The sequence below is a fragment of the Rhinatrema bivittatum genome, chromosome 14, assembly GCF_901001135.1.
Source record: "Rhinatrema bivittatum chromosome 14, aRhiBiv1.1, whole genome shotgun sequence".
NCBI lineage: Eukaryota > Metazoa > Chordata > Amphibia > Gymnophiona > Rhinatrematidae > Rhinatrema > Rhinatrema bivittatum.
Genome location: NC_042628.1, coordinates 4,115,613 through 4,136,833, shown reverse-complemented (window position 1 = coordinate 4,136,833; position 21,221 = coordinate 4,115,613). Strand labels below are relative to the sequence as shown.

Genomic DNA, 21,221 nt, shown 5'->3' with positions numbered 1-21,221 from the left:
TATGTTCTTGTGTTATGATCAAAGATAAATGAATCAAGTTTCCAAAGAGCAGACCTGATGTATCCACCTAAATTATAGTTACAGTACAAAAACAGTGGAATATACTAATATATAAAGAGGTGTATTGGGAATAGTTACTAATCCATTACGGTTCTTTTTGTGTGCCTATTATATGGGGAATCGCGTGCGCGCTGTAATCATATGGAGTGATACCAAACTCCCTCTTGGTGCCTTTACCGCATCTCATATGTTCATAGCCCCATATTTTTTTAATGTAGCCTTATTTTTAAAAATGAAAAATTTCTGTGTAGCATCACGTATATGATAGGCTAGAGCCCACCTCTCAGTGCAGCAGCATATGATGAAAATAATGGTTTTTGAGGGACCTCTTGGTAAAACAACATTTGGTGCAAAAAGTGCATTTCAGGACATTCAAAGAACACTAGTGACAGCCTCTGCTCAGAAAAATAATCTGTGTAGAATAATGCTAATCTCATGCAATAATCAAGAGATGTCAATAGAATAATGCTTATCTCATGCAGTAATCAAGAGATGTCAATAGAATAATGCTTATCACATGCAATAATCAAGAGATGTCAATAGAATAATGCTAATCTCATGCAATAATCAAGAGATGTCAATAGAATAATGCTTTTCTCATGCAATAATCAAGAGATGTCAATAGAATAATGCTTATCACATGCAATAATCAAGAGATGTCAATAGATAATGCTAATCTCATGCAATAATCAAGAGATGTCAATAAAATAATGCTAATCTCATGCAATAATCATGAGATGTCAATAGAATAATGCTTTTCTATTGACATCAAGAGATGTCAATAGACTGTTACAGAAATTCCTTTCCTTCCATAACTTGATAGAGCTCTCAAACTGACATAGCTGTGTTTTGGCGCTTAAATAAATACGTCTGCTTGCAGGGTTTCTGCTTATGTTGAAAACTTGAGGTGCTGCCTCTTGCAATATTAGCATATTCCACTGATTTTGTGCTAAGATGAGCCATTTCAGCATTTGGGACAATGTATCTTGAAGAAATCTTGCAGCAGTGCCCTCACCGGCCCAGAAAGCGACTGGCAGATGCACTGTATTGGAATTATGCCATGTGTAGGTTTCATTTACCTGCTTGCCTAAGATGTTTTCAGAAACTTCTCTTTCCCCTTCCAGCTTCAAAATCTAACTGTAAATCAGGCAAATCTTAACCTGATTAATGTCACAGTGATACCAAATGATGTGGCAGAGCTGTTCGCTTCCTCCTTGTTTAGTAAGGATCCAAATTTTAATATTTCAAGGTAAGCAAAAAAATATTTGTGTTGCATCATCAACATGAAAGGTTTCAATAGAAAAAAAGTTTGTGTGTAGCAAGGGAAGGGCTACAAAGCTAGATTAGGCCTGGTGCAGCCACAATGAGGCTAATCAAGCTGGTTTTGGAAAAGCTGACAAACGTCTGTTCTGCTGTCTATAACCATGGAGTAAGAGTGCACAACCGTAAACCTTTGGGTTATGGGAGGGACATTTATGGCAGGGTTGATGAGAGAGATGGAAGGGATCAAGTTAACCCGGAGGGAGGACCCGCCTTGGAGGATCTTCAGAAGAAGTAGGCTGAGGTGGAGTAAAGCGTTAAGGTCACCGAACTAGGAAACTATTTAGACAATTCAGTTTCCTGTCCAAACAAATCAAATCTTTACAAGTCCTCTTTCTGTTCTAACTTTTAGAGTGATTAGTGTTTCTAGTTTTTGAATGTTTTCCTGCCATTATAAATTCAAATAAATCAGGGACACTGCTCTACTGATCCTCATGAGAACTTCATGCAGGCATCACACAAATATATTATATATATATGTTAAGTATAAAAATAGTATGAAATACTGCAGAGTAGATATTTAAAAAGTAGTGGTGTGATCATAATGAAATGTGAACCTTGTTTTTAAAAGGTGTAAAAATATTAAAGATAAAATAATAAAACTGCAACCAAAACTGGAAGGAGAGCAAAGAATAAGGCTAAGACCCAAGTTAATATGTTGAAGCATCCGGTTCCCTCTTCAGCTTTAAAATGGTCAAGACTAGGCAGGGTAGCAGCGAGGCATCCTTGGAAGACACAAAGATGATACACAGTTGGCTGTTCCCAGTATAACAATGTTAACAGTGGTGGCAACACTTAATATACAAAAACCCATGCAGGTTGGAGCAACCAAAAATATAGTATCACAACAGATCCAGTAATGTATAGAAATGATATAGGCATACTAGGTAGAGATTGTACATGGGCATACGTTGCTACATTAAACATTGTCACATTACAGCTGCCCATCATTATAATTATCTGGTCTTAGTTATTTTTATAAAATATTGTCTTTGTCGAAAAAATCATGGTGATGATGGCAAACCAGCGTTATAACAAGCTTTCCTGAAGCAGAGGATCACTTGAAACATGGCGCCATGTTGGTTATTCGGGAATGAATCAAGTTTGGAGACCGTCTATAATTCCATTCACAGTTTTGAGATTAGTAATGTTTCTACACAGCTGAAGTTGGGAACTTATTTTTGCCACAAAGGCCCGATACAAAACTCCATGCCCGGATGATTATATTGATGAGTAGTTATAATGTGAAGGGTCTGATGTAGCAGCTTAAGACCATGTATGATAATTTTCCTAACAAATATCTGCAGGGCTTGAGACTGATTCATGCCTACATCATTTTTATACATTGGGGGGATTGTTGTGACAGAAGCGGTGAATCATTTCAGGGAGAGAGATTTCTTGGCCCAAAGCAAGAATTGTTTCTAATTATAGCGAGATTAATTTCATTTTTGTTCTCCTTGAAGTCTTCCCATTAAGCTCCTGTGCTTTGCCAAGAATCCTAAAGGCCTGCAAGCCCTGAACTCCGACCAACTGATGAACGTCATTGGCACAATCAATGCGCAGTGCGGACCTTCAGGCGCCGGCAATAACACCGGGTCCGGTTCTTCTGTTCAGGTACAGGGAGGACCTAGGAGGCCTGCTGGGTCCTGGATTTTAAAGAGACAAAAGCCGTTCTGTCTATAGCAGAAGTGGGTCATTTTGGTCCTGGAGGGCCACAAACCGGTCAGGCTTGGAGGATGTCTCTGATGACAGAGATTAGCGCACATGTACTGCCTCAGATGTCACGCACATTCATTACGGATATCCTGAAAACCCAACCGGTTTGTGGCCCTCCAGGACCAGAATCGCCTAACCCGGTCCTTAGGGTGGGCTGGGCCCATCAGGATGAAGTTACCAGGCTGTAGTAGGGAAAGGGGCCTGCCTGCCATCCCACCAGCCTCTTCATGGAGCCGTTCAAAGCTCTCCAGCCCCTGCTGAACTTAGTGTTCCCTCTGACTTTTTATGACTTGTATGGGCCAAAAGGTTCTCGTGTGCACCCTAGTGTGCAAGGTTGTGTGCCATGTTCTTGAAACACCATTGTAATTTCCTTTCCTTGTTTATTTACAGTCTAACCCATTTTATATTGTGCCATTTCCATACGTTCAAATTTACAAACATAAATTAATCATCAACCACATACAACATAGTGACAGCAATAACATACATCATCAAAAGAAAAGTCAATAGATGTCAAAGTGAAAACTCTGCACATATTTGTCAATTAGCTGTGACTGTTTCATGACCCTTGTGCCCTGGCATCTGAGATGTGGCACATAGTGGCTCTATGGGATACAGTCTGCTTGCACTTCAGGTCTGAGGGTGGGTTTTCATGCTTCTCTCCACATCTACCGTAAATATTTATAAGCCAGAGAGTCCCACTCCAGACCCAGCTGCTCCAGCAAGGCCTTCCTGTTTAACAGGATCGGGGTTCAAGGGAACTAACTACTATTGCCTCAGTATTCAAAGCAATCTGTTTAGGTAAGTTAACTGGATCAGACTTACATGGGATATTCAGCAGCACGGCTCTGCTAAGACCTTCTCTATGGCAGGTCTGATTTATCCGATTAACTTAACCAGTCAAGTATGAACATCGGCCCCAATCCACCCACTGCCCGCCCACAACCTATTCACTAAACCACTTAGCAGGACAAATGACTCGTCTGGCTCAGTGGTGGCCGCTGAACGTAGCCGGATATTCGGCAGCTGGATAAGCCTAACTTACCTGGCTAAATAACATTTGAGAATTGGGCTCCCCGTTACTGAGTTTTTTGAGTGATGGGTAACGTTTAGTTACTTTCAGTTCAACGTTTTGCAAAGGCACAATATTTCCAGTGATTTGTCTTGCAAAAAGGGAAACGCATGAAAAGATGGCTGGAGATTTGCTAACGTGGGCAGTCCTTGGAGCCCACTTACCTTTCTGTAGAAATTTCAGGTTTTGCCATAATCTTCCAAAGTTCTGTTTTGGAAATGTGCCTTCCAGCCTCGGAGCCCCGTCAGCTCTCTGCTTGTGTGGCAGGAAATCGACGATCCAATGGAAGAATCACTGTAAGAACAGAAAGGCTCTTAAAGACAGCTTAAGCAGCTTCATTGGCTCTTGGTCATGGCTCTCACCTGGTGCTCTCTGGCTATGATTCATAGAAGGTGTTGATAAACTCTTCTGCCTGCCATGTTGGTGCACGTAGATATGTAGAAAGAGAAGGGTCAGCCAGCAGCTGGTCTTCTGACTTACATTTCAACTAGAGATTAAACCATGCTGGAGAGAGGATAGGTCTGAAGTAACTAGTTATTTTGCTTTCTGAGCAATGAGAGAGAATTAATTTTACAAAGCTGGGTAGTAGGGGGAGTATTGAACATGTTTTATTTACAGTAGCTTTGGACCGCATGTTTTTGGCTCTGCTCTTCCCCGCCAGCTCTCTCCTCTCTCTCTCCTATCAGTGGTTATTACTGGAGATTATTTGATGCATGGTGTTATAAGATAATAATCCCCATTCTCCTTGCTGTCCTTGGCAGATGGCCATGGGGCTAGTTAGCCAGTTTCCTTCCATGAATAGCTCCATTCTGCAGACTCTGGGGCAGCAGGCAGTCGGCCTGAGCACAGTGCAAATTGCTAAGATGAGCAGTGCGGATGTGAAGAATTCTATAGGACAACTTGGGAAGATCCAAGGCTGGGACGCTGGGCAAGCACAGGGCCTGGTTAGCAAGTTACTTGCTAGCAACATGTCGGTAAGAATTAGCATTTCATGCCTTGTTTTGGTACTACATAGCTTGTTTTGGCACTGATATTATAGCTTGTGTACAAAAGGATGCACTTGGCATGCATTTAAAGGATCTCAGAAATGTTTCACCTTTGGAGAGCGAATGCAAATCATACCACTCTCCTTCGCAGGGTCCCATTCCCATTTGTGTGATTTTATTTAAGGGGATCTCATGAGGCTGATACCTCATTAGCTTTTTGATTAATGATTTCCCTCAGGAAGAGGATTTTAGTCATTTTCTTACAATTAAATTGTAAGTGCAACCAAAAATGTTAGAAACTGTTCCCTCTCAGCCTGTGGACTGTGATTTGTGTAAAAAGACTGTAGCCTCCCCACACATGCTGTTACCAGTTTGTGAGCGGAATTCGTGATAACAGTGATAACAAGGCCAAAATAAATAATAACATTTACAAATCATTCTTGGACACCAGAAAGTCACTCAAATAAACAAATATTTTATTAGAATTGCTGTAATTCTAATCTCAGTCACGTTATAGCGTACATGGCTAGAGAAATGTGGATGTCAGAGAGAACTTCTGAACAGAGAGTACGATTCAGCTAGAGGAGCACAATAGGACCTGCCAACAGTTGTGCTAAAACCACTTCTTGTAGCTCAGATAAGTCTGCACCCAAAATCTGCTTCCCAATGTTGGTGATGATGACGGCTCCGCAGTTCCTTTCTTTTGTTTCGCTTCTTTTACCTCTATGGCGGTGATGTCATCCCTGTCAATCATGGGTCACTTTGCATGCGCTCTGGACGTTCCTCTTAGCATGGGTCTGCTTTGGTAAAACAGGAGAATAAGAGGGCAGTGGTCATGTGAGCCTGCACATATGGGCAGAGGCTTCAGTTTCACTCAGACATTGTTAATAATTGCTCTTTTGCTGGTGTCAGCATGTTTTTGTAGTGTAGAGTGGTTTTTATTCAGTTCAGCAGTTAGCATGAATGGTTGCAGGCTTCTTGGCCTCTATGTGCATGGAATCTTGTTTTGTGTAGTAGTTAATACAATGCATAATTCAGCAAAACCAAAACGGACTACCCCGATGCCAACATTTCAAAAGTTGTTAGAAAGAAACTTGCCATGAGGGAGGGAGTGCTCTTCACTCCTCATTTCTAATGCACTGGAAGAATAAACATTTTTAGAAGGAACATGAGGAAAAAAAGGTAATGCTCTTAGTCAAAAATAAGGATCTCACTCCTAAATAAGGGGAATTGGCAACTCTGCTTCCAGCAGGCGGCCATTTTGTATATTATATTATACCGTACCTTCCAAACACACAGCCATTTTTTATAATACACCTTTCAAGCAGTCATTTTAAGTGTTGTGTATTATGGTTAAGGATGAGCACGTTGGCTACTTATGGCTGACCTTGGATCCTGGTTCTGATCCCTTAGGCCTCAGTTGGCTTGACTCTGTGAGGAACTCCCCCCCAGTTAGTGTTGGTATCTAATTGTACTCTGTCTTTCTGCTTCACAGTTTACTACTGCAGACAGCTTTTTGCAGCTCGGAAGTCTTGTGAGTGGCATGCCTAGTGCAGTCTTCAATGGCATGCCAGGCAACGTCGCTGTCAACTTGACTAATAATGCAGACTTTATTTCCAGCATTGCAAGTGCTCCTGTTTATGTACAACAAGCCTTTGTTGGCAAAGTAAGAAGATATTTTTCTTTCCATAAGCTCTATTTGTTTGTATGAAATGTCTCCCAGTTCTCAGGTCCCATATTCCTTGACAGCTCGTTTTGGAAGACTCTTGATTGAGCCACAGTCTGCTAAAACTAATCAGCTTTATAAAATTATAATGCCATATCAATAAGAGACTACCAGCATTGTATATCCCCATACATGAACATGTGTAATTCAAGACGTTCTAAATTTGTTATGTAATACACTGGAATTTGTGTATTTATTTTATTTATAATATTTGATATGCTGATGTTCTGTATGCAGTCATAACAATTCACATTATAAATATAATTAACAAATAAATTAAATACAAATTAAAACAATTATCATAAATTCAAAATAATTACAAAAGCAATTCAAATAAAATCATTAATAAATGAGTAACAAGTAAAATAAAATCAATCACAAATAAAATCTTAAGATAAACATAAAACCAAGTTAAAACAAAAAATCAATAAACATGCATAGTGACATAACTGGTTGGGTTAAAAACAGAATGGATGTCCATCAAGTCCAGCCTGTGAATGTCTAACAGCTGCCCTTTTTTATTTTTATTTATTTAGTTCTTTTTTATACCGACATTTATGATACAGATCATATCATATCGGTTTACAAGGAACGAAGGGTAATAACGTTAACAGAACCATAGAAGAAGGCAGAAAGTTACAATAAAACAGGGGTACTGGAACTGTGGAGGAGAGAAGCCAATAGCAGAAGATAACTCGTTAACTATAACAATAACAGATCATTTACAATTCATTTCCCTTACCTGGAAATAAAATCATTTCCCTTACCTGGAAATGCAGGAGAAAGTGATAATTGAAGCCAGTCTTGGAGTTCTGAAAAAACAAATTTTCCCATCCCCAAATTTTCCATGCAGTTTAGAATTGCAATAATGGGATTGTTTATTTAGTGATGAGTAAATTAATTCAAACTGTATTGCTATGACTGGTGATTATCCCTTGGAAAAATAGATGCCTTAGTTTCTACCACAAGATCTAGATTAGACAGGCTTGACTGTAGATCAGTGCCTTCTACACTGTAGGGATCCTGTCGCAATTCTCTCCTTCTTCCCATTGCAAGAGTTCCACTCATTCCTCCCTAGCTGGCTTCAGACACTTCAAGGGGATCTTGGTGTCCAGGGCCAGCCTTACCATTAGGCAATTCCTAAAGCACCAAAACTGAAGGGAGAACAGCAAGAGCTCCCCATTGCCAGAGCTCAGCCAGCAGAAGATGAGCGGGTGTCATGGGGCGGACCGGCATGACTGGTGGGCACCCCAGGTCCTGTCAGCTGAAGAGAGAGGAAAGAGAGGTGACGAGGGACAGAGCAGCATGACTGGTGGGCACCCCAGGTCCTGTCAGCTGAAGAGAGAGGAAAGAGAGGTGACGAGGGACAGAGCAGCATGACTGGTGGGCACCCCAGGTCCTGTCAGCTGAAGAGAGAGGAAAGAGAGGTGACGAGGGACAGAGCAGCATGACTGGTGGGCACCCCAGGTCCTGTCAGCTGAAGAGAGAGGAAAGAGAGGTGACGAGGGACAGAGCAGCATGACTGGTGGGCACCCCAGGTCCTGTCAGCTGAAGAGAGAGGAAAGAGAGGTGACGAGGGACAGAGCAGCATGACTGGTGGGCACCCCCAGGTCCTGTCAGCTGAAGAGAGAGGAAAGAGAGGTGACGAGGGACAGAGCAGCATGACTGGTGGGCACCCCCAGGTCCTGTCAGCTGAAGAGAGAGGAAAGAGAGGTGACGAGGGACAGAGCAGCGTGACTGGTGGGCGCCCCAGGTCCTGTCAGCTGAAGAGAGAGGAAAGAGAGGTGACGAGGGACAGAGCAGCATGACTGGTGGGCACCCCAGGTCCTGTCAGCTGAAGAGAGAGGAAAGAGAGGTGACGAGGGACAGAGCAGCATGACTGGTGGGCACCCCCAGGTCCTGTCAGCTGAAGAGAGAGGAAAGAGAGGTGACGAGGGACAGAGCAGCATGACTGGTGGGCACCCCAGGTCCTGTCAGCTGAAGAGAGAGGAAAGAGAGGTGACGAGGGACAGAGCAGCATGACTGGTGGGCACCCCAGGTCCTGTCAGCTGAAGAGAGAGGAAAGAGAGGTGACGAGGGACAGAGCAGCATGACTGGTGGGCACCCCAGGTCCTGTCAGCTGAAGAGAGAGGAAAGAGAGGTGACGAGGGACAGAGCAGCGTGACTGGTGGGCACCCCAGGTCCTGTCAGCTGAAGAGAGAGGAAAGAGAGGTGACGAGGGACAGAGCAGCGTGACTGGTGGGCACCCCCAGGTCCTGTCAGCTGAAGAGAGAGGAAAGAGAGGTGACGAGGGACAGAGCAGCATGACTGGTGGGCACCCCAGGTCCTGTCAGCTGAAGAGAGAGGAAAGAGAGGTGAGGAGGGACAGAGCAGCATGACTGGTGGGCACCCCAGGTCCTGTCAGCTGAAGAGAGAGGAAAGAGAGGTGACGAGGGACAGAGCAGCATGACTGGTGGGCACCCCAGGTCCTGTCAGCTGAAGAGAGAGGAAAGAGAGGTGACGAGGGACAGAGCAGCATGACTGGTGGGCACCCCAGGTCCTGTCAGCTGAAGAGAGAGGAAAGAGAGGTGACGAGGGACAGAGCAGCATGACTGGTGGGCACCCCAGGTCCTGTCAGCTGAAGAGAGAGGAAAGAGAGGTGACGAGGGACAGAGCAGCATGACTGGTGGGCACCCCAGGCCCTGTCAGCTGAAGAGAGAGGAAAGAGAGGTGACGAGGGACAGAGCAGCATGACTGGTGGGCACCCCAGGTCCTGTCAGCTGAAGAGAGAGGAAAGAGAGGTGACGAGGGACAGAGCAGCATGACTGGTGGGCACCCCAGGTCCTGTCAGCTGAAGAGAGAGGAAAGAGAGGTGACGAGGGACAGAGCAGCATGACTGGTGGGCACCCCAGGCCCTGTCAGCTGAAGAGAGAGGAAAGAGAGGTGACGAGGGACAGAGCAGCATGACTGGTGGGCACCCCAGGCCCTGTCAGCTGAAGAGAGAGGAAAGAGAGGTGACGAGGGACAGAGCAGCATGACTGGTGGGCACCCCCAGGTCCTGTCAGCTGAAGAGAGAGGAAAGAGAGGTGACGAGGGACAGAGCAGCATGACTGGTGGGCACCCCAGGTCCTGTCAGCTGAAGAGAGAGGAAAGAGAGGTGACGAGGGACAGAGCAGCATGACTGGTGGGCGCCCCAGGTCCTGTCAGCTGAAGAGAGAGGAAAGAGAGGTGACGAGGGACAGAGCAGCATGACTGGTGGGCACCCCCAGGTCCTGTCAGCTGAAGAGAGAGGAAAGAGAGGTGAGGAGGGACAGAGCAGCATGACTGGTGGGCACCCCAGGTCCTGTCAGCTGAAGAGAGAGGTGACGAGGGACAGAGCAGCATGACTGGTGGGCACCCCCAGGTCCTGTCAGCTGAAGAGAGAGGAAAGAGAGGTGAGGAGGGACAGAGCAGCGTGACTGGTGGGCACCCCAGGTCCTGTCAGCTGAAGAGAGAGGTGACGAGGGACAGAGCAGCATGACTGGTGGGCACCCCAGGTCCTGTCAGCTGAAGAGAGAGGAAAGAGAGGTGACGAGGGACAGAGCAGCATGACTGGTGGGCACCCCAGGTCCTGTCAGCTGAAGAGAGAGGTGACGAGGGACAGAGCAGCATGACTGGTGGGCACCCCCAGGTCCTGTCAGCTGAAGAGAGAGGAAAGAGAGGTGACGAGGGACAGAGCAGCATGACTGGTGGGCACCCCAGGTCCTGTCAGCTGAAGAGAGAGGAAAGAGAGGTGACGAGGGACAGAGCAGCATGACTGGTGGGCACCCCAGGTCCTGTCAGCTGAAGAGAGAGGAAAGAGAGGTGACGAGGGACAGAGCAGCGTGACTGGTGGGCACCCCCAGGTCCTGTCAGCTGAAGAGAGAGGAAAGAGAGGTGAGGAGGGACAGAGCAGCATGACTGGTGGGCACCCCAGGTCCTGTCAGCTGAAGAGAGAGGAAAGAGAGGTGACGAGGGACAGAGCAGCATGACTGGTGGGCACCCCCAGGTCCTGTCAGCTGAAGAGAGAGGAAAGAGAGGTGAGGAGGGACAGAGCAGCATGACTGGTGGGCACCCCAGGTCCTGTCAGCTGAAGAGAGAGGAAAGAGAGGTGACGAGGGACAGAGCAGCATGACTGGTGGGCACCCCAGGTCCTGTCAGCTGAAGAGAGAGGAAAGAGAGGTGACGAGGGACAGAGCAGCGTGACTGGTGGGCACCCCAGGTCCTGTCAGCTGAAGAGAGAGGAAAGAGAGGTGACGAGGGACAGAGCAGCATGACTGGTGGGCACCCCAGGTCCTGTCAGCTGAAGAGAGAGGAAAGAGAGGTGACGAGGGACAGAGCAGCGTGACTGGTGGGCACCCCAGGTCCTGTCAGCTGAAGAGAGAGGAAAGAGAGGTGACGAGGGACAGAGCAGCGTGACTGGTGGGCACCCCAGGTCCTGTCAGCTGAAGAGAGAGGAAAGAGAGGTGACGAGGGACAGAGCAGCATGACTGGTGGGCACCCCAGGTCCTGTCAGCTGAAGAGAGAGGAAAGAGAGGTGACGAGGGACAGAGCAGCATGACTGGTGGGCACCCCAGGTCCTGTCAGCTGAAGAGAGAGGAAAGAGAGGTGACGAGGGACAGAGCAGCATGACTGGTGGGCACCCCAGGTCCTGTCAGCTGAAGAGAGAGGAAAGAGAGGTGACGAGGGACAGAGCAGCATGACTGGTGGGCACCCCCAGGTCCTGTCAGCTGAAGAGAGAGGAAAGAGAGGTGACGAGGGACAGAGCAGCATGACTGGTGGGCACCCCAGGTCCTGTCAGCTGAAGAGAGAGGAAAGAGAGGTGACGAGGGACAGAGCAGCATGACTGGTGGGCACCCCAGGCCCTGTCAGCTGAAGACAGAGGAAAGAGAGGTGACGAGGGACAGAGCAGCATGACTGGTGGGCACCCCAGGCCCTGTCAGCTGAAGAAGGAACCAGAAAGTGGTGCAGTGGGAGCCGTGCCGAAGCTCCCCATCCTTCTACCACTCCCTCAAACCTCGCAGGCTAGCAGCAGTGCTTCCTCACGCCGATCTTGTGCATTGTGAAAGAGACGCCCCCGACCTCTGCTGCGCTGGATGGAGGAGGGGGAGTACTGCGCGGTGCCAGAGCTGCCACCGCTAGGAGAGTGCTGGAGCTGCTGCTGGTAACTCAATGGGGGAGGGGATTCGCTTAGGGTGTCCCCTTGCCCCAGCACTGCTGTAAGTCCATTAAAAGGGCAATTTGAACTCCTATGATTTTGAGTCCTGGGCACTGGTACACAGCATAATGTAAATGGATTACGATGTCTCACTCATGAATGTTTTATCGTTTGAAGGAAAGACCTTTTTCTCTGCGCTGTGAGCTTACATGTGCTGCATTTTGATTTTCCAGGTGTGTTCAAATACCACAGACTTTATAAATAAAGTGCCCGACAGCCTAGCGAGTGCAATTCCCAATTCCCTGCTTCTCTCCGGAATTAATCTTCCTGATATAAAGAGCATGAGCAAGAAACAGTGGAGCAAAGACCAGGTAAAACTCATCTCACCCTAGCAAGGGGCATCGTGAGGGGCTGCGGATTGCCCGTGGCCTCTCTCGTTCCACTCTGGCTGCTCCCAGTCCTTTTGGTGCTTGGGTGCTGACAGGGATTCTCCTTTAGCTCGTGCCAGACTATTTCGTAGACACGTAGGGGTCCGGCTGAGAAAGTTAGCTGCATAAACATATCCAGTAACTTACCTGGGACATTCGGTGGCACAGCTGCGCTGCTACAGATACCCCGCTATCCAGAGGTTTCGTGGCACAGCTGCGCCGCTCCAGATACCCCGCTATCCAGAGGTTTCGTGGCACAGCTGCGCCGCTCCAGATACCCCGCTATCCAGAGGTTTCATGGCACAGCTGCGCCGCTCCAGATACCCCGCTATCCAGAGGTTTCGTGGCACAGCTGCGCCGCTCCAGATACCCCGCTATCCAGAGGTTTCGTGGCACAGCTGCGCCGCTCCAGATACCCCGCTATCCAGAGGTTTCGTGGCACAGCTGCGCCGCTCCAGATACCCCGCTATCCAGAGGTTTCGTGGCACAGCTGCGCCGCTCCAGATACCCCGCTATCCAGAGGTTTCGTGGCACAGCTGCGCCGCTCCAGATACCCCGCTATCCAGAGGTTTCGTGGCACAGCTGCGCCGCTCCAGATACCCCACTATCCAGAGGTTTCCTGGATGAGTTTATCTCATTTATCCGGCCAAGGCCTAGATGCATCAAGCCGCGATGTATAATCACAGGAGGGTTCCCTCTAAGCTGCGACAGTGGGACCCTCCCCCTCCCAAAAATTGTGGCTTGATGGTGCATTTTGTCTTGCAGCAAAACCCCGTGGGACAAAGCAACACGGCGTGTGGCCCTTTAGGAACGATGGCGGCCCCAGTCTTACAGGACCAGAGGCTGTCGCTGTCCCCACCCCTAAAGTAACCCAAAACTGTCGGGGTATGGTACTCCCAGCCCCTAAATGTACGACAGAAATCATTGGTACCCCCCAAACCCAAAAGTTGTAGAGGATCCTGTGATGGGGCCCGGGACGCCCCTAGCTCCAGGCCTGGGTGGGGCCCATTTTTCAGAATGGCAGAGACCTGACTGTGCTCGTCACATGAGTGGGGCAGGGATGTGACCGGAGCCCACCACAGGATCCCTTGACAACCTTTGGAGGTTTGGGGGGGTCAGGGAGTCCCATTAACTATCAATGACTTTTGTCATCCATTTAGGGGATGGGGGCACTAAGCCACCACCAGTTTGGGTTATTATTGGGGTGGGGGCACTAAGCCACCACCAGTTTGGGTTATTATTGGGGTGGGGGCACTAAGCCAGCACCAGTTTGGGTTATTATTGGGGTGGGGGCAGTAACAGCCTTTGTGTATTTGGAAAGAGGGAATTGGGGACAGAATTTCTTTACTGATGACAGGGTTGAGGGGTGGGGGCTTTAAACATTCTTTAAATTTCTGGATGTCGGGGCCACATCAAGTGGTAGCCCCGGGTTGAGCGGGGGCCGTCAGCCTTGACCCCCGCTACACTTTTTTATGTTGTTGTTGTGGCCCTCGTACTGGGGACCTAGGGCTCCAATGATAGATTTAACGTTGCCCAGGCAGATGTTAATTTATTGCGGCCACAATTAATTATTAACATAGAACTGCCTATTAATGAACTGCTTTGCAAAATCCATGCATGCAAATCGCATGCAATGCAGCTCATTGTAATAGCAGAGGGACCTCCTGTATTGCATGATATTGCCTGCCATGGTAGGGCTCTGGTACGCGATATCTGCTGTTTAATGCGTGTTAGCGCCCTATCCTGGCTTCATGCATCTCCCAGTAAGCCAGCTGGATATGTAGGCACACCCTGGACGCCTCATCCGACCCAACACTTAGCCAGATAACTATTAAGCTGGATAAATAGTTATTTGTCTACGTGGCAGCTGCTGAATGTGGCTGAATATTCAGATGGATCTTATCTGGCTAAGTGGCACCGAATATCTACCTCATACCCTTATAGAATACGGATCTGAAATGCAGAAGTGCATCCATAAATATATCTGGGAAAGGAATCGTGGTGCACCTTCAGAATCAGATCTCACCATTCTGGCCACTGCTAAGGTTGATTTTAAGCAGAGATTGTTCCATAACCGGACAGGGCAGTGTGATGTGCTGAATAATGGAATTGTGCTACCTTCACATTCGATGGTCTTCTGTATTTTACAAAGTTTGCATCGACTTTGAGAAATCAAAGCTGTTGATAGAAAGTCTTGAAAGATTTCCCATTTCAGCAAGAACGTCTTTGATGAAAATTTAATAGCCTACTTCAGAGAAGTAAAACCTGAGCTACTGACAGTGGTTAAAATCCAGCTGTGATTCTGTACTGATAAATAAAGGGTCCTGTTGATGTCGCATAGTAAGTTCTCCTTGTGCCTGACTGTGCTTTCCTCTCTCTCTCAGGCTGCACCATTGTTTGGAAAGTTTGTGAACTCTAGCACCTCAGACTATACCGAGTAAGTGCAGTCTTTAAATTTATAGGGCAATATCAGCAGTGTGAGGAGCAGGCAATGGATACTGCTAAAGATAACCAGATAAAATGTCACAGATATTTAGCAGAGCGCTACTAATTAGGTGCTGAATATAACTAGATAAAGCCCTAGTTAGCGAGATAACCTTATCTAGCTAACTTTAAAATGGCTCTCTGGCATGGCCAGACATAGCCAGATAAGTTCTGGTAACTTAATTCCATCCTGGAATGCCCTTGGAAAGTTTCCAACTTAATCGACTAACTTTTATCTGGCTAAAAAGTTAGATGGATAATTCAAAGGTGGCCAGAATGTATGGAAATTTAAAACCCGCGGTTTGTCTGGCTAAGGGGATATGATAGAGGTCTATAAAATCATGATAGAGGTCTATAAAATATGATAGAGGTCTATAAAATATGATAGAGGTCTATAAAATCAAGCTGCACGTTCTCTGTTCAATACTTTGTCTATTGTTTAATGTACTCCCTTTACCTTTACCATGTTTAATGTAACGCCTTACCGGCGACAGTTTTGTTATATGGAAACCGACTTGATTTGATGTGTATATATCGAGAATGTCGGTATATAAAAACCCTAAATAAAAATAAATAAATAAATAAATAGAACTGGTAAATGTGAATCAATTATTTACTCTTTCAAATAATACAAAAACCAGGGGACACTCCATGAAGTTAATAAGTAGCACATTTAAAACAAAATGAGAAAATTCTTTTTCACTCAATGCACAATTGAGCTCTGGAATTCATTGCTGTAGGATTTGGTAAAGGCAGTTAGCATAGCTGGATTTAAAACAAATTTGGAGCAGTTCCTGAAGGAGACGTCCATGAACCGTAATTAAGCAGATAGATGTGGGGAAAGCCACTACTTATCCCTGGACACTAGCAGCATGGGATCTACTTTGAAGTGATTGAAAGGCAAAATATAAATAAAAGAAATACAAATACAATACAAATGTCAGGATCCCAAACAGTGGTGTGTATTGGCCACTGATGGGAACAGGATACTGGGCTTGACCCATTCTGGCAATTCTTATGTTCTTATGTTTTAAGTTCTGAACTTAGCCAGACAAACTATCTCAAAATATTGATGACATATTTTAGAAATGGAAATATATGGAGTGCCTGTGTTTTGCCATGTGTACATGTTCTTTGAGTGTTTCTTTTTCATGTGTGTACATAGGATGAAGGTGAATTGTTTTCACTATTAGTATATGTGCGTGCGTACAGGGAGTAGGGTTGATGACCACATCAGCTTCATATTTTCCTCTAAACTGACTTGGAGAGACTATTGACAATTCATTTAAAACTGATGTAATCAGTTTCCAAGAATTTCTTATACTGATAGATGGAAGATACTGACCCCGACCCTGTAATAATTCTGCTAGGATCACGTTCTCTGGTAGTTTTATTTATCACCTTGAGCAAACACGGTTCCATCGCCTGAAGATTTTTTTGTTAGTGAAACTGATCAAAGATTAATTTGCGAAGAGAAGAATTTAATTTCTGCTATCTATATCCAATTCAGTTTTTCAGCTTCAGTCCTGCAAGGATTCCAGTGCAACTCTGCAAGCCAGCTGAGCGCGTCCAACTTCAATTCGCTGGTCTCCAAAATCAAAAGTACACAGACTGCCCTGGATGCCTCTCAGGTAAGGATTTAGAATGAGTAGGAAGATGCAAACCATGTAACATGAAACAAGATTCAGACTGGATTAGCATGCCAGTCTCTCTTTTCCCCCATCGCTGCTTGCTCCACCATGTCTAAAGGCCCAGGTTGGTAGTCAGGGGCAGGACAGGAAGAGGTGAAAGGTGAGCGGGAGTCCATCAGGAAAGCTGAGAGATGATGGCTGGGGTTGGGGGGAATAAGCTCTCTGGGGTATCAGAGAATGGAGGCGTGCAGGCGATAAGAGACGGGAATATGAAAATAGGGCTGCAGAGAGCTCTCCTTGACATGCACCGCGTATTCTCTGTCCTGTGTTCTCTGTCATTTTTAGCCTATAAATGCTTATTTCTGCATTAGATACTGCAATTATTGGTTAATGTATATGGCATTAAGTACATTACTTGCTGCATTGCTGCCATTAAATGTTATTGCTGTATTGTTGTTATCCACTTTCTCTTTCTTCCAGTTAAATTGCTTGGCCAAATTAAACAAGAAACAATCAACTGATTACAGCGGCCTTCCAGCAGACGCCCTGCTATTCTATGAGTAAGTGTCCAATGCAGACAGAACTTGCTGCTGCCGCTCTATCAAGGGAGGCTATTGGACTAAATTCATTAAGCTGCTTATGAAATGTAAGGGGGAGACAGGGGTTACATTATCCAGTGGGGTAGTGTCTAAGCCTGGCACCAGTGGGACGGGGGTTATGTTACTCAGTGGGGTAGTGTCTAAGCCTGGCACCAGTGCGACGGGGGTTATGTTACTCAGTGGGGTAGTACTTAAGCCTGACACCAGTGGGACGGGGGTTATGTTACTCAGTGGGGTAGTACCTAAGCCTGACACCAGTGGGAAGGGAGTTATGTTACTCAGTGGGGTAGTGACTAAGCCTGGTGCCAGTGGGACGGGGGTTATGTTACTCAGTGGGGTAGTACTTAAGCCTGACACCAGTGGGACGGGGATTATGTTACTCAGTGGGGTAGTGACTAAGCCTGGTGCCAGTGGGATGGGGATTATGTTACTCAGTGGGGTAGTACTTAAGCCTGACACCAGTGGGACGGGGATTATGTTACTCAGTGGGGTAGTGACTAAGCCTGGTGCCAGTGGGATGGGGATTATGTTACTCAGTGGGGTAGTACCTAAGCCTGGTGCCAGTGGGACGGGGATTATGTTGCTCAGTGGGGTAGTGACTAAGCCTGGTGCCAGTGGGACGGGGGTTATGTTACTCAGTGGGGTAGTACCTAAGCCTGACACCAGTGGGAAGGGGGTTATGTTACTCAGTGGGGTAGTGACTAAGCCTGACACCAGTGGGAAGGGGGTTATGTTACTCAGTGGGGTAGTGACTAAGCCTGACACCAGTGGGAAGGGGGTTATGTTACTCAGTGGGGGTAGTGACTAAGCCTGACACCAGTGGGAAGGGGGTTATGTTACTCAGTGGGGTAGTGACTAAGCCTGACACCAGTGGGAAGGGGGTTATGTTACTCAGTGGGGTAGTGACTAAGCCTGACACCAGTGGGAAGGGGGTTATGTTACTCAGTGGGGTAGTGACTAAGCCTGACACCAGTGGGAAGGGGGTTATGTTACTCAGTGGGGTAGTACCTAAGCCTGACACCAGTGGGACGGGGGTTATGTTATTCAGTGGGGTAGTAACTAAGCCTGACACCAGTGGGAAGGGGGTTATGTTACTCAGTGGGGTAGTACCTAAGCCTGACGCCAGTGGGACGGGGGTTATGTTACTTAGTGGGGTAGTGACTAAGCCTGGTGCCAGTGGGACGGGGGTTATGTTACTCAGTGGGGTAGTGACTAAGCCTGGTGCCAGTGGGACGGGGGTTATGTTACTCAATGGGGTAGTGACTAAGCCTGACACCAGTGGGAAGGGGGTTATGTTACTCAGTGGGGTAGTGACTAAGCCTGACACCAGTGGGAAGGGGTTATGTTACTCAGTGGAGTAGTGACTAAGCCTGGTGCCAGTGGGACAGGGGTTATGTTACTCAGTGGGGTAGTGACTAAGCCTGGTGCCAGTGGGACGGGGGTTATGTTACTCAGTGGGGTAGTACCTAAGCCTGACACCAGTGGGAATGGGGTTATGTTACTCAGTGGGGTAGTGACTAAGCCTGACACCAGTGGGAAGGGGGTTATGTTACTCAGTGGGGTAGTACCTAAGCCTGACACCAGTGGGAAGGGGGTTATGTTACTCAGTGGGGTAGTGACTAAGCCTGACACCAGTGGGAAGGGGGTTATGTTACTTAGTGGGGTAGTGACTAAGCCTGATGCCAGTGGGACGGGGGTTATGTTACTCAGTGGGGTAGTGACTAAGCCTGGTGCCAGTGGGACGGGGGTTATGTTACTCAATGGGGTAGTGACTAAGCCTGACACCAGTGGGAAGGGGGTTATGTTACTCAGTGGGGTAGTGACTAAGCCTGGTGCCAGTGGGACGGGGGTTATGTTACTCAGTGGGGTAGTGACTAAGCCTGACACCAGTGGGAAGGGGGTTATGTTACTCAGTGGGGTAGTGACTAAGCCTGGTGCCAGTGGGATGGGGGTTATGTTACTCAGTGGGGTAGTGACTAAGCCTGGTGCCAGTGGGACGGGGGTTATGTTACTCAGTGGGGTAGTACCTAAGCCTGACACCAGTGGGAAGGGGGTTATGGTACTCAGTGGGGTAGTGACTAAGCCTGACACCAGTGGGACGGGGGTTATGTTACTCAGTGGAGTAGTACCTAAGCCTGACACCAGTGGGACGGGGGTTATGTTACTCAGTGGGGTAGTACCTAAGCCTGGCATCAGTGGGACAGGGGTTATGTTACTCAGTGGGGTAGTGACTAAGCCTGGCACCAGTGGGACGAGGGTTATGTTACTCAGTGGGGTAGTGACTAAGCCTGGCGCCAGTGGGACAGGGGTTATGTTACTCAGTGGGGTAGTATCTAAGCATGGCGCCAGTGGGACAGGGGTTATGTTACTCAGTGGGGTAGTACCTAAGCCTGGCGCCAGTGGGAAGGGGGTTATGTTACTCAGTGGGGTAGTGACTAAGCCTGGCACCAGTGGGACAGGGGTTATGTTACTCAGTGGGATAGTACCTAAGCCTGGTGCCAGTGGGACGGGGGTTATGTTACTCAGTGGGGTAGTGACTAAGCCTGACACCAGTGGAACAGGGGTTATGTTACTCAGTGGGGTAGTGACTAAGCCTGGCGCCAGTGGGACGGGGGTTATGTTACTCAGTGGGGTAGTACCTAAGCCTGGTGCCAGTGGGACAGGGGTTATGTTACTCAGTGGGGTAGTGACTAAGCCTGGCACCAGTGGAACAGGGGTTATGTTACTCAGTGGGGTAGTGACTAAGCCTGGCACCAGTGGGACAGGGGTTATGTTACTCAGTGGGGTAGTGACTAAGCCTGGCGCCAGTGGAACAGGGGTTATGTTACTCAGTGGGGTAGTGACTAAGCCTGGTGCCAGTGGGACGGGGGTTATGTTACTCAGTGGGGTAGTGACTAAGCCTGACACCAGTGGAACAGGGGTTATGTTACTCAGTGGGGTAGTGACTAAGACTGGCACCAGTGGGACAGGGGTTATGTTACTCAGTGGGGTAGTACCTAAGCCTGGTGCCAGTGGGACGGGGGTTATGTTACTCAGTGGGGTAGTGACTAAGCCTGGCACCAGTGGAACAGGGGTTATGTTACTCAGTGGAGTAGTGACTAAGCCTGGTGCCAGTGGGACAGGGGTTTTGTTACTCAGTGGGGTAGTACCTAAGCCTGGCACCAGTGGGACGGGGGTTATGTTACTCAGTGGGATAGTTCCTAAGCCTGGCACCAGTGGGACAGGGGTTATGTTACTCAGTGGGGTAGTACCTAAGCCTGGCATCAGTGGGACAGGGGTTATGTTACTCAGTGGGGTAGTACCTAAGCCTGGCACCAGTGGGACAGGGGGTATGTTACTCAGTGGGGTAGTGTCTAAGCCTGGCACTAGTGGGACGGGGGTTATGTTACTCAGTGGGGTAGTGTCTAAGCCTGGCACTAGTGGGACGGGGGTTATGTTACTCAGTGGGGTAGTACCTAAGCCTGGCACCAGTGGGACAGGGGTTATGTTACTCAGTGGGGTAGTACTTAAGCCTGGCACCAGTGGGACAGTATTATGTTACTCAGTGGGGGTAGTGTCTAAGCCTGGCACCAGTGGGACAGGGGTTATGTTACTCAGTGGGGTAGTACTTAAGCCTGGCAACAGTGGGACAGGGGTTATGTTACTCAGTGGGGTGGTACTTAAGCCTGGCACCAGTGGGACAGGGGTTATGTTACTCAGTGGGGTAGTACCTAAGCCTGGCACCAGTGGGACGGGGGTTATGTTACTCAGTGGGGTAGTACCTAAGCCTGGCACCAGTGGGACGGGGGTTATGTTACTCAGTGGGGTAGTACTTAAGCCTGGCAACAGTGGGACGGGGGTTATGTTACTCAGTGGGGTAGTACTTAAGCCTGGCACCAGTGGGACAGGGGTACATTACTCAGTGGGGTAGTACCTAAGCCTGGCATCAGTGGGACAGGGGTTATGTTACTCAGTGGGGTAGTACTTAAGCCTGGCATCAGTGGGACGGGGGTTATGTTACTCAGTGGGGTAGTACTTAAGCCTGGCACCAGTGGGACAGGGGTT

At 47.7% G+C, this 21,221-nt stretch overlaps 1 protein-coding gene across 4 annotated transcripts in view; it reads left to right on the top strand.

Moving 5' to 3' along the window:
• LOC115076060 overlaps window positions 1-21,221 on the top strand; it is a 98,847-nt gene that overhangs the window by 54,954 nt on the left and 22,672 nt on the right. For 3 of the 4 annotated variants that reach the window (XM_029577170.1, XM_029577168.1, XM_029577167.1), the window contains 8 exons: window positions 1,185-1,309; window positions 2,844-2,994; window positions 4,930-5,142; window positions 6,650-6,820; window positions 12,269-12,406; window positions 14,848-14,900; window positions 16,458-16,578; window positions 17,059-17,138. In XM_029577170.1, coding sequence (XP_029433030.1) covers window positions 1,185-1,309; window positions 2,844-2,994; window positions 4,930-5,142; window positions 6,650-6,820; window positions 12,269-12,406; window positions 14,848-14,900; window positions 16,458-16,578; window positions 17,059-17,138 — 1,052 coding nt within the window. The remainder of the gene's footprint in view (window positions 1-1,184; window positions 1,310-2,843; window positions 2,995-4,929; window positions 5,143-6,649; window positions 6,821-12,268; window positions 12,407-14,847; window positions 14,901-16,457; window positions 16,579-17,058; window positions 17,139-21,221) is intronic. The other variant, XM_029577169.1, reaches the window with a different exon arrangement.